The sequence below is a fragment of the Phyllobates terribilis genome, unplaced genomic scaffold, assembly GCF_046119375.1.
Source record: "Phyllobates terribilis strain yellow unplaced genomic scaffold, ASM4611937v1 Scaffold_10__3_contigs__length_209671492, whole genome shotgun sequence".
In the NCBI taxonomy this organism is placed as follows: Eukaryota; Metazoa; Chordata; class Amphibia; order Anura; family Dendrobatidae; genus Phyllobates; species Phyllobates terribilis.
Window position 1 is genome coordinate 106,620,248 of NW_027362770.1, and position 18,471 is coordinate 106,638,718.

Below are 18,471 nucleotides of genomic sequence, written 5' to 3' on the forward strand. Positions count from 1 at the left end.
CTGCTGTTTTCTAGATAAACATCAAACCAAGACATTTACGGACCAGTATCAGCCAGCTCTTTACCTGAACTCTGATGGAACATTGAAGTATATGGAGGTTAGGATGGTTCCTCCTGAACCTCAGGGACAATGCTATACAGCTTGTTTTCCCCAAGCAAATGACAAACTGGATTACAGTTCTATGAACCCATTGAATTTTCCTCAGTTGCAAGACATGACTGGGGTGATTGACTCTTCGTCTGATGTAGGTTGGAAAAATGGAAACCAGGTGAGTTCTTGAAGCATCATTAGTAAAAATAAATTCTCTACTATAAGATTTTTTATAGATATTTTGTCACCCTGTTGAGAAGTTTCCTTTTTTTTGTAGATGCTATGTTCTTAGCATGATTCATACAAATTATAGACTTAAGAAGCTTTTAATATTCAAATAAAGTTTCTCTCTCAGTTAGGTCTGTGATTTAATATTTTTTGTTGTAGTATTTAATATCATCTTAAAGAATGAAACATATTTTCTAGGATCAAATATTTCACTTTTTTATTCCATAAGCTCTGTATTGTATTTTTGGAGCTTTCATTTTTATTTTGGATATCCATGATAAAAAGAAACGTCAATGATAATTAAAAATATTTTTTTTATTAGATAATAATGGAATAAGAATTTTGGGTAATAGAGAAATTGTTAAAAAGTTTCTTTTTTTTTCAATTGGATATTTTACCTTTAGTTTTAGTTTAATAAATGGGGTAGAATTATTGATGTTATGTTAGTTTTGTAACTTAAATACATTGAAAAATTAGCATTTGCAAGTGTTTTGTTATTAGACTACGGTAGATTAAGCAAAGTCTCTTAAAGTGTTGAGAAGTAAAGAAGAAGTCTGACAGCGTTATACTGAGCTTAAGTTCAATAATAAATGCCTTCAAATAAAATGGAGTCTTTATTTGTCTATTTGTTGAAACTATTCGAGATCGTACCCATGTCATCAGGATAAGTTATCTTGAAATATATTGACTTTAGAAAAACAAAAACTCCATTTTGTTCTAAACTCTCAAAATCTCAGCATAGTGCCAAAAACAAGCTTCTTTTTTATGTCTTCACTTCATACACTATTTCCCTCAATCCTGATTGTTGGGGAACCATTAGCTGCAGCTGAACACTAAACATTTGATCTGAAGGCCAAGAGCGGCGTTGTAGCCTGAGTGCAAAAACAAAACGGGAACAAATCCAACACAACGGGATATGTTTGACGGGGAGCACAATTTATGTCTACAGCTTTATGTACAGGGTTGTCTTAGTACTGTTGGATTCCTTTGTTTTTCTTCTTAATGATGAGTGGCATTATGGTAGATCAGAATAGGACCTTATATTCACACATATTCTAGTTCATTGGGACAAAACAGCATATGTAACGGAACATAGAAAAATCACAATCACAGTTTGTATAACCTTTTACAGTTCCATAGTTTTAAGGTTAAAAGCAGGCACAAGTCAATCATGTTCAACTTATAGTCTAACATTTTGAACCAGAGGAAGGCAAAACCCCATGAATCAGATGCTCCATATTTGGGGAAAATTCCTTTCCGACTCCACATACGGCAATCGTCCCCTGACGAAGGGAACCATCGAAACGCGCGTCGGGGCATCTCTGTTCCGCATGTGCTCTCTCCGGACGGACCTCTAAACCTCTGACGGCCCCCTGACTTTTCCTACGCTAAAATTTGATACCCCTGGTATGTATACAGTAGTAAGTTAATCACAGCTATATCCAGCATATAGTAGGGGATATTTATATTCAGCGCATATAGGACAGTGTGGACAGCCCAAATAGATATGCTGTACTATGAAATGAGGCATCTATATATTACCTCTTCTGTAAAGCCTATAGAGAGGATAGACAATTTGATCTTTGTATGGTAATGATCATTTGATTAGTTTGGACAGCTTTAATATCTATAAAACTCTGTACCCATTTGAGTCCTGGATTGGAGTTTGCCATGTGGAAAGGATTGTTGCGGGTTTTTATGCCTCATTAGTTTTTCCGCACTGATTTCTGTATCTGTCTGATCATTTATGTAATAATAAATTTTGATACATTATTTTTGCAATTTTTTGGGCTCCTCTTTCGTTTTTTTCTTGGATTCTTTGTAAATTTATGGCGATGGATTCTTATGATGTCCACAAATAGGGTAGTGGTAGATTGTGTAAAAATTTACGTTTATATATACTTGGTATAATATACACAACCTACTCATGATTAGCGTGTACTATACAGCAATTAGATTAGTTCCGCTGATTAACGTCCCATCACAGAATTGAGTGCCCATAACCTGTAATGTGATATTTTTCAAGAAATACTGTTGAGAGTTTGGGTCTACAGGGAGTGAAAAACATATTTAACCATCTGTATGTATATCAGCAGGTTTTGATGACAACATGTCCATATCTGATTATCAGTAGTGATGAGCGAGCATCTTCGTTTAACCCTTACACCGAGCACGCTCGGGTTCTTTCCGAGTATCTTCGGCGTGCTCATATATTAATGTGTTAGTCAGCCTCAACACATGCAGGGATTGCCTGTTTGTTAGGGAATCCTCACATGTGTTGAGGCTGACTAACACTCATAAATCATGCAGAAGCAGGGACTGGAACTTAATATACGAGCACGCTGAATATACTTGGAAAACACCCGAGCGTGCTCGGCGAAAGGGTTAAACAAACACGCTCGCTCATCACTAATTATCAGTTGTTATAATGGTCATGAAACCAGCTAGGCAGTATGGACCTGGTAATTTGAATCCCCATATACAGTACAGACCAAAAGTTTGGACACACCTCCTCATTTAAAGATTTTTCTTTATTTTCATGACTTTGAAAATTATACATTCACACTGAAGGCATCACAACTATGAATTAACACAAAAAAGTGTGAAACAACTGAAAATATGTCTTATATTCTAGGTTCTTCAAAGTAGTCACCTTTTGCTTTGATGACTGCTTTGCACACGCTTGGCATTCTCTTGATGAGCTTCAAGAGGTAGTCACCGGAAATGGTCTTCCAACAATCTTGAAGGAGTTCCCAGAGATGCTTAGCACTTGTTGGCCCTTTTGCCTTCACTCTGCGGTCCAGCTCACCCCAAACCATCTCGATTGGGTTCAGGTCTGGTGACTGTGGAGGCCAGGTCATCTGGCGTAGCACCCCATCATTCTCGTTCTTGGTCAAATAGCCCTTATGTAGCGCTGGCGTCCCTGCCCTCTGCTAGGCAGGGACGCTGCTCCCCTCACCGCTCTGCTGGCAGCGCGCGCTCCGTCCCGGCGTCCTCCTCCTGCTCTGCTCCGTGCCCGGCGTCCTCTCCCCGCTCTGCTGTCAGCGCGCGCTCCTTCCCGGCGTCCTCCTCCCGCTCTGCTCTCAGCGCGCGCTCCTTCCCGGCACCTGTGCTTAGGGCGCGCGCGCGCGCGCTCCCCTCCTCTTAAAGGGGCCGCGCGCGCCGTCCTAAGGAGTCCCCGGCCAATGGCTGGAGGACTTCATCATATATAAGGCACCTCCTCCAAAATGGAGGTGCCCGAGCAATGTTGTTTGCACCTGTGTCTCACCTGTGCTTCAGCCCTCAGGTCCCGTTGCCAGTTACCTGCCAGTTACCTGCCAGTTACCTGCCTGATTCCTGCCAGTTACCTGCCTGATTCCTGCCTGAATACTTGTTACCTGTCTGCCAGTCTGAGGTCCGACGGTCTGCCTTACTACTCCTGTCAGTCTGTCTAAGGACCAGCCTGCCCGCTCACCTGGGAGCGCATATCAGCTACCTGCCTGCTTGCCTGAGGTCCGACGGTCTGCCTTACTACTCCGGTCAGTCTGTCTATGGACCAGCTTGCCCGCTCACCTGGGAGCGCTTCTCCGTTACCTGCCTGCTTGCCAGCCCGGAGGCTCCGTTGTCACGTGCTGTGACCACCAGCTATTCCAGAGACTCTTGCCCGCTCACCTGGGAGCGCTTCTCCGTTACCTGCCTGCCTGCCAGCCCGGAGGCTCCGCCGTCACGTGCCGTGACCACCTGCTATTCCAGAGACTCTCGCTTGCTCACCTGGGAGCACCCATCTACCATCTGCCTGCTAGCCTACCCGGAGGCTCTGCCATCACAGGTCGTACCTACCCCTTACCCAGAGACTGCCCTGATCACTTGCCGTATCTCCCTGTCCGTTCACCCAGAGACTGCCCTGATCACTTGCCGTATCTCCCTGTCCGTTCATCCAGAGACTGCCACCCGCTCCCTTACAAGGGCCGCCCCCTTGTATAGTAGCTCAGAGGTTCCGCCTCCCGGACCCGTTACACCTTACACAGCCTGGAGGTGTGTTTGGGGTCATTGTCCTGTTGAAAAATAAATGATGGTCCAACTAAACGCAAACTGGATGGAATAGCATGCCGATGCAAGATGCTGTGGTAGCCATGCTGCTTCAGTATGCCTTCAATTTTGAATAAAGCGCCAACAGTGTCACCAGCAAAGCACCCCCACACCCTCACACCTCCTCCTCCATGCTTCACGGTGGGAACCAAGCATGTAGAGTCCATCCGTTCACCTTTTCTGCATCGCACAAAGACACGGTGGTTGGAACCAAAGATCTCAAATTTGGACTCATCAGACCAAAGCACAGGTTTCCACTGGTCTAATGTCCATTCCTTGTGTTCTTTAGCCCAAACAAGTCTCTTCTGCTTGTTGCCTGTCCTTAGCAGTGGTTTCCTAGCAGCTATTTTATCATGAAGGCCTGCTGCACAAAGTCTCCTCTTAACAGGTGTTGTAGAGATGTGTCTGCTGCTAGAATTCTGTGTGGCATTGACCTGGTCTCTAATCTGAGCTGCTGTTAACCTGCGATTTCTGAGGCTGGTGACTCGGATAAACTTATCCTCAGAAGCAGAGGTGACTCTTGGTCTTCCTTTCCTGGGGCGGTCCTCATGTGAGCCAGTTTCTTTGTAGCGTTTGATGGTTTTTGCAACTGCACTTGGGGACACTTTCAAAGTTTTCCCAATTTTTCAGACTGACTGACCTTCATTTCTTAAAGTAATGATGGCCACTCATTTTTCTTTACTTAGCTGCTTTTTTCTTGCCATAATACAAATTCTAACAGTCTATTCAGTAGGACTATCAGCTGTGTATCCACCAGACTTCTACACAACACAACTGATGGTCCCAACCCAATTTATAAGGCAAGAAATCCCACTTATTAAACCTGACAGGGCACACCTGTGAAGTGAAAACCATTTCCGGTGACTACCTCTTGAAGCTCATCAAGAGTATGCCAAGAGTGTGCAAAGCAGTCATCAAAGCAAAAGGTGGCTACTTTGAAGAACCTAGAATATAAGACATATTTTCAGTTGTTTCACACTTTTTTGTTAAGTATATAATTCCACATGTGTTAATTCAAAGTTTTGATGTCGTCAGTGTGAATGTACAATTTTCATAGTCATGAAAATGCAGAAAAGTCTCTGAATGAGAAGGTGTGTCCAAACTTTTGGTCTGTACTGTATATGGTGACAATACTACACCCAATGGCCAGATATTTTTCCTGCAGGAAATGTAGTATTTTATGGAGGCCAGTCTGCTGTGGTTGTATACAGTATGTAATATATTCTGTAGATCGTGTGAGTCCACCAGTAGCTTTTCATTCTGGCTCATTGCGCAGGGTCCCGAGCAGAAGAAGACTATCAAATATTTGGCATATGGACACAGGTTACTGTCATGACATAATCTCTTTGAGGCTTTGTTCACATTTGTGCCAGATCTGCTGTCAAGTATATACTCCTTGAGGCTATGGAGACCGATGGCATGGGTCAGAGTGAAAACAAACACAGTATATCACGTCTCAATAAGTATATTGTAGCAATCAGGATTTACTAATAAATGATAAGCAAATACAGGCTCTAGAAACAGATCTAATGTCTTGTATGTACCGATAAGTATTCAAGGTCCAGAAACGCAAAGCCCAAAGATCTGGAGCCTGGACTGAGCTCCTTGCGGGGAGCAAGCCGCAATGGAGATAGATGCAGGGCAGATCAGAACGAGTTGAATCTTCAGACGAACGGTAAATAAGTAGCAGACGGGGAACCCCGATGATGAGAAGAGGAAAGTACAATACAAGTCCTCCAAGTTTGGCAACAGGTGAAGCACGAGATACACAAGCCAAGGTATAGTGGATGGAGTCCCTTTATATATCCAGCAAACAGGAAGCAGGAAATGTCAGACAGGAAACAAGATGGCCCCCGTGAAGCTGTCAACAGGCAGAACAGGTATATGGTTCAGATCCTTACATCTGCTGTACTTTAACCAACAGTACGATGTAGCATGCTTTCTTATTTTGTCCAGTAAGACAAAGCATAAAACTCTTTATAATAAGTCAATTGGATATTTTCTAGATCTGCTGATAAAATGGATTGTGTTACCTATGCTATCATATCTGCAAGGTGAACATTGGCCATACTCTGTAGAAGCAGCATTTATCCTATCCAAATTGGAAGTGCTCTTCTAAAACAAGGGATTAATGCAAATAATGAGATGCCTCTATATTATTAAAAGTTTTGTTGTATAGTATTGTAGAATTTACTGTAATATTGTTACATTTACGTCACCTGCGCCTTCATTGGGAAATCCCATTACCATATATTATCATTCACTACTGACTGTTACTATCTTACACAGTTATACAATATTTTACTTAGTCTTTATAAATGTTAATCCATGGGTTATAATTTAATTGATTAAATTAAATAATGAATTAACATAATATACAGAGTCAAAATGCTGTTATTTGTAGTTTTTATTACATTTATTATATTGCTGTAAATCTGAAAGAAAAAATCAGCTTGTAGTTCACAAACTTGACCAGCAGATGGCAGACGTGTCATTTAATATCATTCTAAGCTTCCCCAGTATATCTGTTCATTCTGCATCATCACTCTCCTCCCCCTGGCTCAGTGATTCACCCTCCCACCTTTCCTCACACACAAAGAAGAGCTGCTGCAACAATGACGGACCGGACAACATTATGGATGAGAGATAAGGGATTTATTCCATAAAAAAACACAGATGGGAACAATAACAAAGGATTTTATTCAGAATTCATACAAACAGGACTTAAGATATGGACTACCAAAGATCACCAAAGGCTTGGGCACAGCAAGTAGCTTTCTCCCTTCTCCTTTGTAGCTGGGGCTGGGTCTCTGGGCAGCTGCGTTATTCTGTTGCTGAGGAGTCTGATCCAGGGACTGTTGTGGGGAACGTGGCTCAGGATCTGGGGATAAATCGTATGAATTTGGATAAACGCAGGCTTCATTTAGGGACAGAAGGAAGCAGTAGATATTTTACTATTGACCAGAATAGGTTTCTCCTTGTAGGACAAAGAATAGATAGAGAGGAGCTGTGTGGATCTATTGGGAGCTGTTTACTGCATGCAGAGATTGTGGTACAAGATCCATTAGAGCTGTTTAATCTGGAGATTACAATATTAGACATCAATGATAATTCCCCAGTATTTCCTGTTGATAAGCAAGAAATAAGAATTATAGAGCAGCATTCCAGCCCCGGTGCACGATTTCTATTAGAATCAGCACAAGACCCTGATGTAGGTGTTAACAGCATAAACCAATATAAACTGAATACAAATCCATACTTTGCTCTGTCCGTCACTAACCAGAACGATGGACTGATTATTCCAGAACTGGTGCTACAAAAGATTCTGGATAGGGAAGAAAAGAAAGAGCATAGGCTTCTCCTTACTGCACTGGACGGAGGAGAGAAGCCTCATACAGGGACACTGCAGATCACGGTCACAATATATGACATTAATGATAATGCACCAGCCTTTTCTCAATCAGTCTATAACATCCAGATCCCAGAAAATCTGTCTCTAAAAACAATCATTATAAAATTAAATGCGACTGATTGGGATGAAGGGCTCAATGGAGCGATAGAATATTCATTTCATCGCAATACCCCAGATGCAGCAAGGAAAATATTTGACTTAAATTCACAGACGGGTGAAATCTTCGTCAAAGGAAACGTAGACTATGAAGAAGCTCGTTATTATGATTTATCTATGAGGGCAGTGGATAAAGGGGTTCCAGAAATGGAAGGACGATGCACTGTACAGGTAGAAATACTGGATGTGAATGATAACAGCCCAGAAATTATATTTACTGCCAATTATAATCCAATTCCTGAAAATGTTCTAGAAGGAACAGTGATTGGCTTAATTACAGTCAGGGATAAGGATTCTGGTAAAAATGGAGAGATCAGCCTAGAAGTGTCACCAGATTTACCCTTCACATGCCAGCCCATGTCACAGCGTTACGCTCTGGTCACTAGCGGACATCTGGACAGGGAGAAGATATCACAATATACCATTATACTGACGGCATCAGATCTGGGGTCTCCGTCTCTCAGCAGCCAGATTACAATCAGTCTTAATATCTCTGATGTTAATGATAATCCTCCAGCATTTCTGCACAATGCGTACAATGCCTTCATACCAGAAAACAATGAGTCCGGCAGACTGTTATGTATGGTGTCTGCTGTAGATCCGGATGAGGGAGCTAATGCAAACCTCATTTACTCCATCGCTGAGAGCCACATCCACGGTTCTCCCGTCTCTTCATTCGTCTACATTAACTCCAACACCGGAAATATTTATGCACAAAGGTCTTTTGACTATGAACAATTCCAGGTTCTGCAGATCACAGCGAGAGTGGAAGATTCTGGATCTTCAAAATTATCCTCCAATGTTTCCGTGTTCATATTTATCCTGGATACAAATGACAACCCTCCCACCATCTTATACCCAGAGAACACAGCGGAGACCATTGCTCAGGAGACCATCCCAAGATCTGCAGCGGCTGGGTATTTAGTCAGTAAGGTGTCTGCCGTGGATGTGGATTCTGGGCACAATGCCTGGCTCCTCTATAGTCTTGGTCAGTCTGCCAGTCCTGCTTTATTCCACATCTCTGACTACACAGGAGAAGTCAGGACTCTCCGAGGTTTACATGAGACGGATAACACGGAGCAGCGACTTGTGATTACAGTCAGTGACCATGGAGAACCTTCTATGACCACTACATCTACCATAATTGTGAATATATTAGACAATGTTGCTCAGGAAAGTCCTAAGTCTCAAGACTTTCTTACAAATGCCAAATCTGCTCCAGACCTGACTCTGTATCTTATTGTCTCCCTTGTGGCCATCAGTGCAGTTTTTCTGATCACATTTTCTATCTTACTTGTCCGGTGCCTTAGAAAGAATTATGATTCCGGGTGTGGATTCTGCTTTACTGACAAATCCCTTTCACTATCCTATATGGATCAGTACAAACCAACCATTTACCTGAACACAGATGGGACACTGAAGTACATGGAGGTGCGGATGGCTCCACCAGATCCACCATCACAATGTTACCCTGGATGTTTTCCTCCAGCTCAGGTCGCTGATTTTGCATTTACAACTCCATCAGATTTTTCTCAGTTTACTGACATATGCAGGGAAACAACAGCAATCACAGGCGCCGACAATGTGACTGAACAACACCAGGTGAGATACCTTCATACATTCCCCCTTCTGTTTTTATATCTCTTATACTAGGTGGATTAATATGAAGAAACAGTATGCCTCTTAGGAAATATTGATAGTGATTGCAACCCTGTACTTTGCTTATCTCTAAATATTTTTCTGCAAAAAAAAAGTACACATTGATATACTATTCTTTTTAAAAAAAAAACCTTACTATGTATTTTTATAAAATGATTAAAAAAATCATGTTAAAGAGAAATAATATTACTAGGGGAGAATACATACTGTATGTAATATGAAATGTCACATGCCACATCATTTATTTTCTCTAAATTTTCCATACAGAAAAGCCTTCATTTTTCTTCGTACAACTTTGGAGTAATGTGCTGCTATGTATTGGCCTATACTATACATACTTTTTGGGATATGTAAAGCTCACAGCCTTTAAGGAACCATAGATACTTATTATTACTACTTTTCTTACCACTTTTATCAGAAAAATTAAACCTATTGGATAGAGATGAACGGATCAGGCAAAATTTGATTTCGCCTGCTCTCGTGGATTTTTACGGTAAATTTGATTTACAGAAAGTTTTTTACCACTAAATGTAATGTTCCTTACTATGTTCTGGGGTCTCTTCAGACCCCAGAGCACAATAAACATAAGATATAAAGAGAAGAAAAAACACTTATACTGACTTTACCGCTCACTTCTCTGGCCCCTCCGCTCTTCACCGTCACCCATCTGGCTTTGGTTGCATCTTCTTATCACCGCGGCTAACGGCCCTCTTCACACTAGGCAGGGACTTATGGCTCTGATGAGGCCCGGGAGGGTTCTTTTCTAGCGCATATTAGGCCACAACATGATGTCATGCACATGCGCAGAGTCGTCCTGGGCCTCATCAGAGCCGGAAGTCCCGACCTAGAGTGAGGGGTCTAGGTAATCCATCACTCATGGCAGTGAAAAGAAGATGCAACAAGGACAAGACAATGGTAAGGAGTGAAGGAGATGGAAGGAGAGCGGTGAGGTGTGTAGAAGTAATTTTTTTTTATTCTTTAACCTCTTGATGGCCAGCAGCCACCATTTTTTCTGAATCTGCGCTGAAGCAAATTATAAAAAATGTGCAGATTTTTGTAATATTCGAGTAGAATTCAAATCCACCAAAATATATTCGCTCATCTCTAGTACTTTGCAGTTGTAAATACTGAGAGCTAGTGAATGTCACTTAATTTTGGGGAGGCAAATCAATAACTATTATATATTTTACCTGTTAAAAACTATCAGTATGTTCTTATTGTATTCTTTGAGTCATTATATACAGAGGCTTTGTGGAGTGAGAATGCTGTACTCATAGCCTGCATTGTTTGATGCTCATCGGGGTGGCTTTTCCCCTGAAGGGGTTTTCTCTGAATATAACTGCATTTTAAATTAGTCTAAAATATTAAAATATAAAATTATCAACCTACCTTCCTATCCTATTAACTTAAAGACTAAACATACTTGCTATGTTGATATCACTGTTGATAATGGTTCGTGATTATGTTTATCTGCAGATATTAGCTTGCCGGCTCAAGTCATAAGCATTATAATTTCTACATAGAAAATAGTGGCGTGACAGAAACAGAAGGGGAACAGTGAGGAACCCTAAAGATCATTGTATTGTCCCGTTTACTACAGTATTTTAATGTTAGATTTACCTGAAAATACAGTTCCTTCTAGGGCTTTGTTCATATTTATAACCGATACAGTACTAAAAAAATTGGATGCATTGAAAACAGAGCAAAAAATGGACTCACACATTGGTTTTGCATCAGTTTCTGTTCCATTTGTAACGGATCTGTTTTTACTGCAGATATCTCTCAACACCTTTAATGTTCTCAGCAGCCAAAAAGCTAAACAACGGGTCCGTTAACAGATCACCATCTGTTATGAACCATTTCCCATAGACTTTAGTAGACCTTAATGTAGAAAACAATAATTCACCTGTTATCCATTTTTGTGTGTTGTACAGACTACACCTTTTGATCCACGGATTCCAGGCAGAAGACATTTAGGGACATTTCCATCCCCATTCAAATGAATGGATCTTGAACTGGATTATTTTATTTTCATTTTTGTCATTCCAAAATGGATACAAAAGTGGAAATAACCCTGACCATGTGAACATACGCTAAACTGTGCCACTTCCAGACAGGTTAATCCATAATTGGGCTCCTTTATCTCATTAGCACACAAGGTTGATTGAGCTCTTTTCCTTCCCGACTGTCCATCTTAGAGAAAACACAACCTGAAAACCCTCAAAGGTTATGCGCATACGCCTTATTTTAGACGCTGGCATACCCAATGACTTTTTGAAGCAGATGATGCTTCAGGAAAACGTCGGCAATGTTTTTCCCTATGTATTATACATAAATACATTTATATTATAATATAATATATGTACTGTATATATTATATTAAATATATGCTAAGAAGAATATGTACGTTGTAAATATTTAATTGTAATTATATGTATTGACCAGCAGAGGGCAGCCACGTCATCCAAATTTCACAGCTACTGCATTCAACCTCCACATATCAGCCCTGCGCTCTCCTCCCCCTGGCTCAGTGATTCACCCTCCCATCGTCTCTCACACAAAGAAGAGCTGCTGCTCCGATGAGAGCCCTGCGGAGGATTTCAATGCAGGAAAACCAGGATTTTCCCTTCCCTAGGATTTATATTTTTGCTGCTCACACACTTGGATTGATGGGATGATGATTATTCTCTACACATTTTAGAAGAAGGATTTAAGATATGGACAATCAGAGCTTTGTAAAGGCTTGGAAATGGCAAGTAGCTTTCTCCCTTCTCCTTTGTAGCTGGGGCTGGGTCTCTGGGCAGCTGCGTTATTCTGTTGCTGAGGAGTCTCATCCAGGGACTGTTGTGGGGAACGTGGCTCAGGATCTGGGGGTGAATCTGGCTGATATTAATAGAAGGAGACTGAGTTTGGGATCAGAAGGAAACAGCAGATTGTTTTCTATAGAGCAGAAGAATGGAGCTCTGGTGGTATATGAGAGGGTTGATAGGGAGAGCCTGTGTGGATCCAGCCTGAGCTGTGTGCTGCATTTAGAGGCTGTGTCTGAGGATCCTCTGGAGCTGCACAGCCTGGAAATAGACATTCTGGATATTAATGATAATTCACCCATTTTCTCAATTTCTGATCAAGTTATTAAAATTACAGAACTGATAACAAGTCCAGGAGTCCAATTCCCTCTAGAAGCTGCTAATGATTTGGATATAGGAAAAAATGGCGTTGGACAGTATCGATTAATTAAAAATCCATATTTTTCACTATTAGAAAAAAAACGCAATGATGGAACGCTCATTGCTGAATTGGTGCTGGAGAAAATACTAGACAGAGAAGAGATAGCAGAGCACAAGCTTATTCTCACTGCTATAGACGGGGGAGATCCAGCCAGATCCGGATCCACTCAGATAACGATTATAGTGCTAGATATTAATGACAATCCTCCCATTTTCCAACAGCCAAACTACAAGGTAGAAGTGCTGGAAAACGTATCACTAGGAACAGTCATTATGAAACTTAATGCCAGTGATTTAGATGATGGTGCAAATGGAGACATTTTCTACTCCTTTGATCACCATACATTACAATCTGCTAAACAAATATTTGATATTAATTCACAAACAGGTGACATTTTTGTAAAAGGATCTGTGGATTTTGAGGTATCAAAATCATACGAATTATTTGTCAAAGCAGTAGACAAAGGATCTCCCAAGCTGGAAGGTCGATGTGTTGTTCAGGTGGATGTAAGAGATGTAAATGATAACACGCCCGAAATTATTTTTACTTCTAAAAATACTGAGGTTCCTGAGAATGCCCCCATAGGAACTGTGGTTGGATTCATCACAGTCAGAGATAAGGATGCTGGTAAAAATGGTGAAATTAGACTGGAGGTGTCACCAACCTTACCCTTTAAAATCCAGCCTATGTCACAGCGTTACGCTCTGGTCACTAGTGGACATCTGGACAGGGAGAAGCTCTCACAATATACCATTATACTGACGGCATCAGATCTGGGGTCTCCGTCTCTCAGCAGCAAGATTACAATCAGCCTTAATATCTCTGATGTTAATGATAATCCTCCAGCATTTCTGCACAATGTGTACAACGCCTTCATACCAGAAAACAATGAGGCCGGCAGACTGTTATGTACGGTGTCTGCTGTAGATTCAGATGAGGGAGCTAATGCAAACCTCATTTACTCCATCTCTGAGAGCCACATCCACGGTTCTCCCGTCTCTTCATTCATCTACATTAACTCCGACACCGGAAATATTTATGCACAAAGGTCTTTTGACTATGAACAATTTCAGGTTCTGCAGATCACAGCAAGAGTAGAAGATTCTGGATCTCCAAAATTATCCTCCAATGTTTCCGTCTTCATATTTATCCTGGATACAAATGACAACCCTCCCACTATCTTATACCCAGAGAACACAGCGGAGACCATTGCTCAGGAGACCATCCCAAGATCTGCAGCTGCTGGGTATTTAGTCAGTAAGGTGTCTGCCGTGGATGTGGATTCTGGGCACAATGCCTGGCTCCATTATAGTCTTGGTCAGTCTGCCAGTCCTGCTTTATTCCACATCTCTGACTACACAGGTGAAGTCAGGACTCTCCGAGGTTTACATGAGACGGATAACACGGAGCAGCGACTTGTGATTGCAGTCAGTGACCATGGAGAACCTTCTAGGACCACTACAGCTACCATCATTGTGAATATATTAGACTCTGTTGCTCAGGAAAGTCCTAAATCTCAAGACTTTCTTACAAACGCCAAATCTGCTCCAGACCTGACTCTGTATCTTATTGTCTCTCTTGTGGCCATCAGTGCAGTTTTTCTGGTCACATTTTCTATATTACTTGTCCGGTGCCTTAGAAAGAATTATGATTCTGGGTGTGGATTCTGCTTTACTGACAAATCCCTTTCTCCATCCTATATGGACCAGTACAAACCAACCCTTTACCTGAACACAGATGGGACACTGAAGTACATGGAGGTGCGGATGGCTCCACCAGAGGCTCCGGGGTCTTGTTATCCGGCTTGTTTCCCTCCTGCAGATATTTTTCATGCAACGTTGCCTAATCCCCAAAATAGTTCTGAAGTAACTGAGATAGTCAGGGAGCTTGAAAAAACGGATTCAAATTGGTTTACGGAGCTCAATCAGGTGATTACAATTTTGCATTTATAGATTTACATTTTGTTTTTGTGGAGCTTTTAACATTTGTTGTTTTGAAATTATTTTCTTACATTTTAGTTTCATTGATTTGTATTGCTTTTATTGATTTACTCTAGATATATACATATATACTGTATATATTAGACTTATTTGCTTACAGAACTAATATTTTATTATGAGTTCTAAATGTTCTATAACAAGATAAAATGTATTATTTTTAAGTAATTTATATTTTTACATATCAATTTTTTTAATTGATAAATGTTACCTGAATATCTTAGACATCTTATCTGAAAGAACTATGAAACCGGGCTGCAGATCAATGTGTAAGGTTCTCATAATATACTGTTTGTGTAAACTGTATGTTCCTGTGTTCCATAGTTCTTAATAATATTTAGCTTACCCCAGTAACCACTTATCGAAAGAGATGTATTAAAACTAGTCCAAAAGAAAAATGGACTGGTTGGGAATATTAGAAGTATTGTTCACTACTTTTACTCTCCAGGGGATAGGTCATCAGTACCAGATCGGTGGGGATTTGACACCCAGCACCTGCACCAATCCATCAATCAGGTGTTATCTGGTGACGATCAGATATATTTGGCACTGTATGCTATTTAGTGGATGCAGTGAGTACTGCAGCCCAGCTCTTACTGAAGAGAATACTAGCTGATCTGCAGTACCCGGCAGCAAACATTAACCAAAGTAATGAAGGTGAGATGTTCTTCTCTATGTAAATTCAGATGTGATGACAAATGATCCATGGGGATGCCAGTTGCCAGACCACCAATAATAATAATGATGACCTATCCTAAGCATAGATGTTAAGTATAAAAGCAGTGGACAATTTTAACCAATCAGATATCAGCTCACATATTTTATAATTTCATTAAATATTAAATTAATCATTATATTCGATTCTCCAATACCCTCTTCTTTCAAATATCTGCAATCACCTATTTCTTGCACTGTGACGCAATGTCGAATGCCTTTGCATAAGTATACTTTTCTATATTTATAGTCATTTTATGGCTGTAGATGGTACATGTTAGTGATTGAGAGTTTGGTATAGAGTCTGGCGGAGCTGTCTCACTTTACTCTAAATACCAGAATTGATCTTTTATTGAGTATCCATATAATGTGGTTACTTTACCGTAGTATAATATTGCTGATATCGAACAAGTGCTGAATTTTTGGTTCTTTTTTGTTGATACTAAAACTTGCTACACTCATGCAATAGCTTCTAACTACTCCAGAAACATGCACATTTGTCTCAAGGATGTTTATTTCAGTAGAATAAGCTAGTAATGCTTATCTGCTATGGATCAAAAGATTGGGTTATTGAAAACCAACAGTCCAACATATGCCAACAGTCCTCCCAGCAGATATATATTTCTGGGCAGGGCTGGGGCAGATCTTCCACATTTCATCAATGTGAGAAGTGAAACTTGTTAAAATCTCTGTAAAACAATTCTCACTCTTGACAGTTTGGGTGTAAGCACAAGCCGTCTTTTCAGACATATTCTGGCTAAAAGTGCCTGAAAAAGCACTTAAAAATGATCAGAATAGTTACCATATTTACTGCATCTTAAAAACAACTTCCTTCAGATAATAGCAACTTTTTGTTTTGTGGATATACAGTAGTTGATATACACTCTAGGGTTTTACCTTTTGAGACTTTACAATCTCGCTTTAGCATACCATTAAATTCTTATTATCAGTATATGAAAACCAGACACTACTTGCACTCTATTTTCTTCTCCAAAGTCTCCTAACCTACTTACTTAATCAGACACTACTTGCACTCTCTTTCCGTCTCCTCCAAAGTCTCCCAACCTACCTAATTAATCAGACACTACTTGCACTCTAATTTCTTCTCCTCCAAAGTCTCTCAACCTATTTACTTTGAAAAGTTATGTAGAGCTGGAGTCTCAACTAAAGGACTTATATCTGATATTTATTGGTTATTACTTAACCCTTATATTGATGACCACCTGAAACACTCATGAGTAAATGGGAAGTTTTTCTGGGTGAACCCTCTCACCTGGTACGTGGCAAGGAGTATGGAGGAGGGCAGCTAAGACTTCCACATGCTTCACCTATAGGGAAAATCAATGTAACCTACTTGTGTTTTGGTATCATACGCCTTCTCTATTACATAAACTTTATCCTTATTTTCCCAGCTTCTGCTGGGGATGTGGTAACATTGAGGGGGATTTACCTCATTTATTCTGGTCCTCTGCTGGTGTCTAAGCCTTTTGGGAATCCCTTAAGGCTGTTATTTTTAAGGTCATTGGCCTTCAGGTACCCCTTAATCCTCAATTTTATTTACTCAACAATCCGCCATTTTAAGATTAACCATAACACCAGACAACTTTTACTACACATGACCACTGCTGCTAGATGTTTGATAGGATTTATGTGGAAGTTGATTAAGCCCCCATTAAATAATGAGTAATACGCATGTATGCAAGGTGTGCGAAGCATGGGATACCTCACGGCTCTATTGAATAACACAATTCAGCGCTTTGAAGCAGTCCGGATTCATTCGGACACATATTGGGTACAAAGGGACTGTTAATAAACCTTGATATGAAAAGTAGTTTTTGTAATAGGTGTTGAATCAGAATTGCTCTTTATTTCTACCATCCTTCTTCTGTGTCATTGTCTTGTTTTTTCTTGTCATTGTTCAGGTATAAATACAACTATAAGATGTGCTATATATATGGTCAGAGATTTTGAGCTTCTTTTAATCACTTCAGATATCGAAATCCATGATGCGGCTAAAAGAAATTACTTGACCATTCTTCGGGCGTCTTCCACTCACTAGTTTATATACACAGTTTAAAACAAAGATGCCGGTGGTGAAACGGTAGCAAAAAAGACGAAAAAGATGGCAAAGAATACTGTCGGCGTTTTTCTGAAGCATCTTCTGCTTCAAAAACTCACCGGGTATACCAGAGTCTATGGGACATCATGTAAGGAAACTGCTGAATGCACAAAATAAATGCAATGAGAATAAATTAATAGATATCACATAGGAAAAAAATATATTACAAGTACTTCATCCAGTATGCATACAATAATATTGCAATATTAATCTTTAGGCATTTAAGGAACCAACAATTTGGCGTCAGATGATTATTTTTCAAGTCTTATATGGCTGTGGACGAGCTGTGTATAGGAGCAGTTCTTCTTTTAGGAGGGGTATATCACTCACCCCCAGGGCCATGGGGTACTCGGCAGCCGGGCCTTATGGCTGCTTTTGGGGGAGATCACGGTGGCTGGCCCGGTCTGTGACCCAAGGTGGTCAGTGCAAAAAGGGGATATTTATAGGGGATTTGTCGTGACACCACCTGTGGTGTCTGGTGAGGATCACCAGCGCTGCGACAGTCCTCTGAGGCAGGTGTTAGGGCAGCTTGAGGTGGAATGGCTCCCCACAGGTGGAGCAGGCCTCAGGGCAGTGTAAATAAATGGAGGTGCGCTGGGCGTTGTAGTGCAGGGAGGGAAATTGCGAAAGAAAGGAACGGAGGCAGCTCAGTGCAGTCATCCAAGATTTACTCACAGTTCTTAAACAGTCCACAGCTGCACTGTACTGGTGCAAGCCTCCCGCTTCGCACTGCGTTCACCGGGCAGGGGTTCAGTCCTTCCTCAGGCAGTTTGGGTGTACCTGGCAGAACCCCACTTCCT

The 18,471-nt window shown here is 40.9% G+C and overlaps 1 protein-coding gene across 40 annotated transcripts in view; it reads left to right on the forward strand.

The window, feature by feature from the left end:
• The window catches only part of LOC141164440 (protocadherin gamma-C5-like), a 533,108-nt gene that overhangs the window by 373,429 nt on the left and 141,208 nt on the right, over positions 1 to 18,471 (forward strand). For 2 of the 40 annotated variants that reach the window (XM_073649689.1, XM_073649712.1), the window contains exon 1: positions 6,940 to 9,556. The exons of 36 other annotated variants lie outside the window; for them this stretch is intronic. In XM_073649689.1, the coding sequence (XP_073505790.1) occupies positions 7,118 to 9,556 (2,439 nt within the window). In that variant the 5' untranslated portion in view covers positions 6,940 to 7,117. Of the gene's footprint in view, positions 1 to 6,939; positions 9,557 to 12,143; positions 14,770 to 18,471 lie in introns of those variants that run through there. 2 more of the 40 variants (XM_073649691.1, XM_073649711.1) reach the window with 1 other exon arrangement.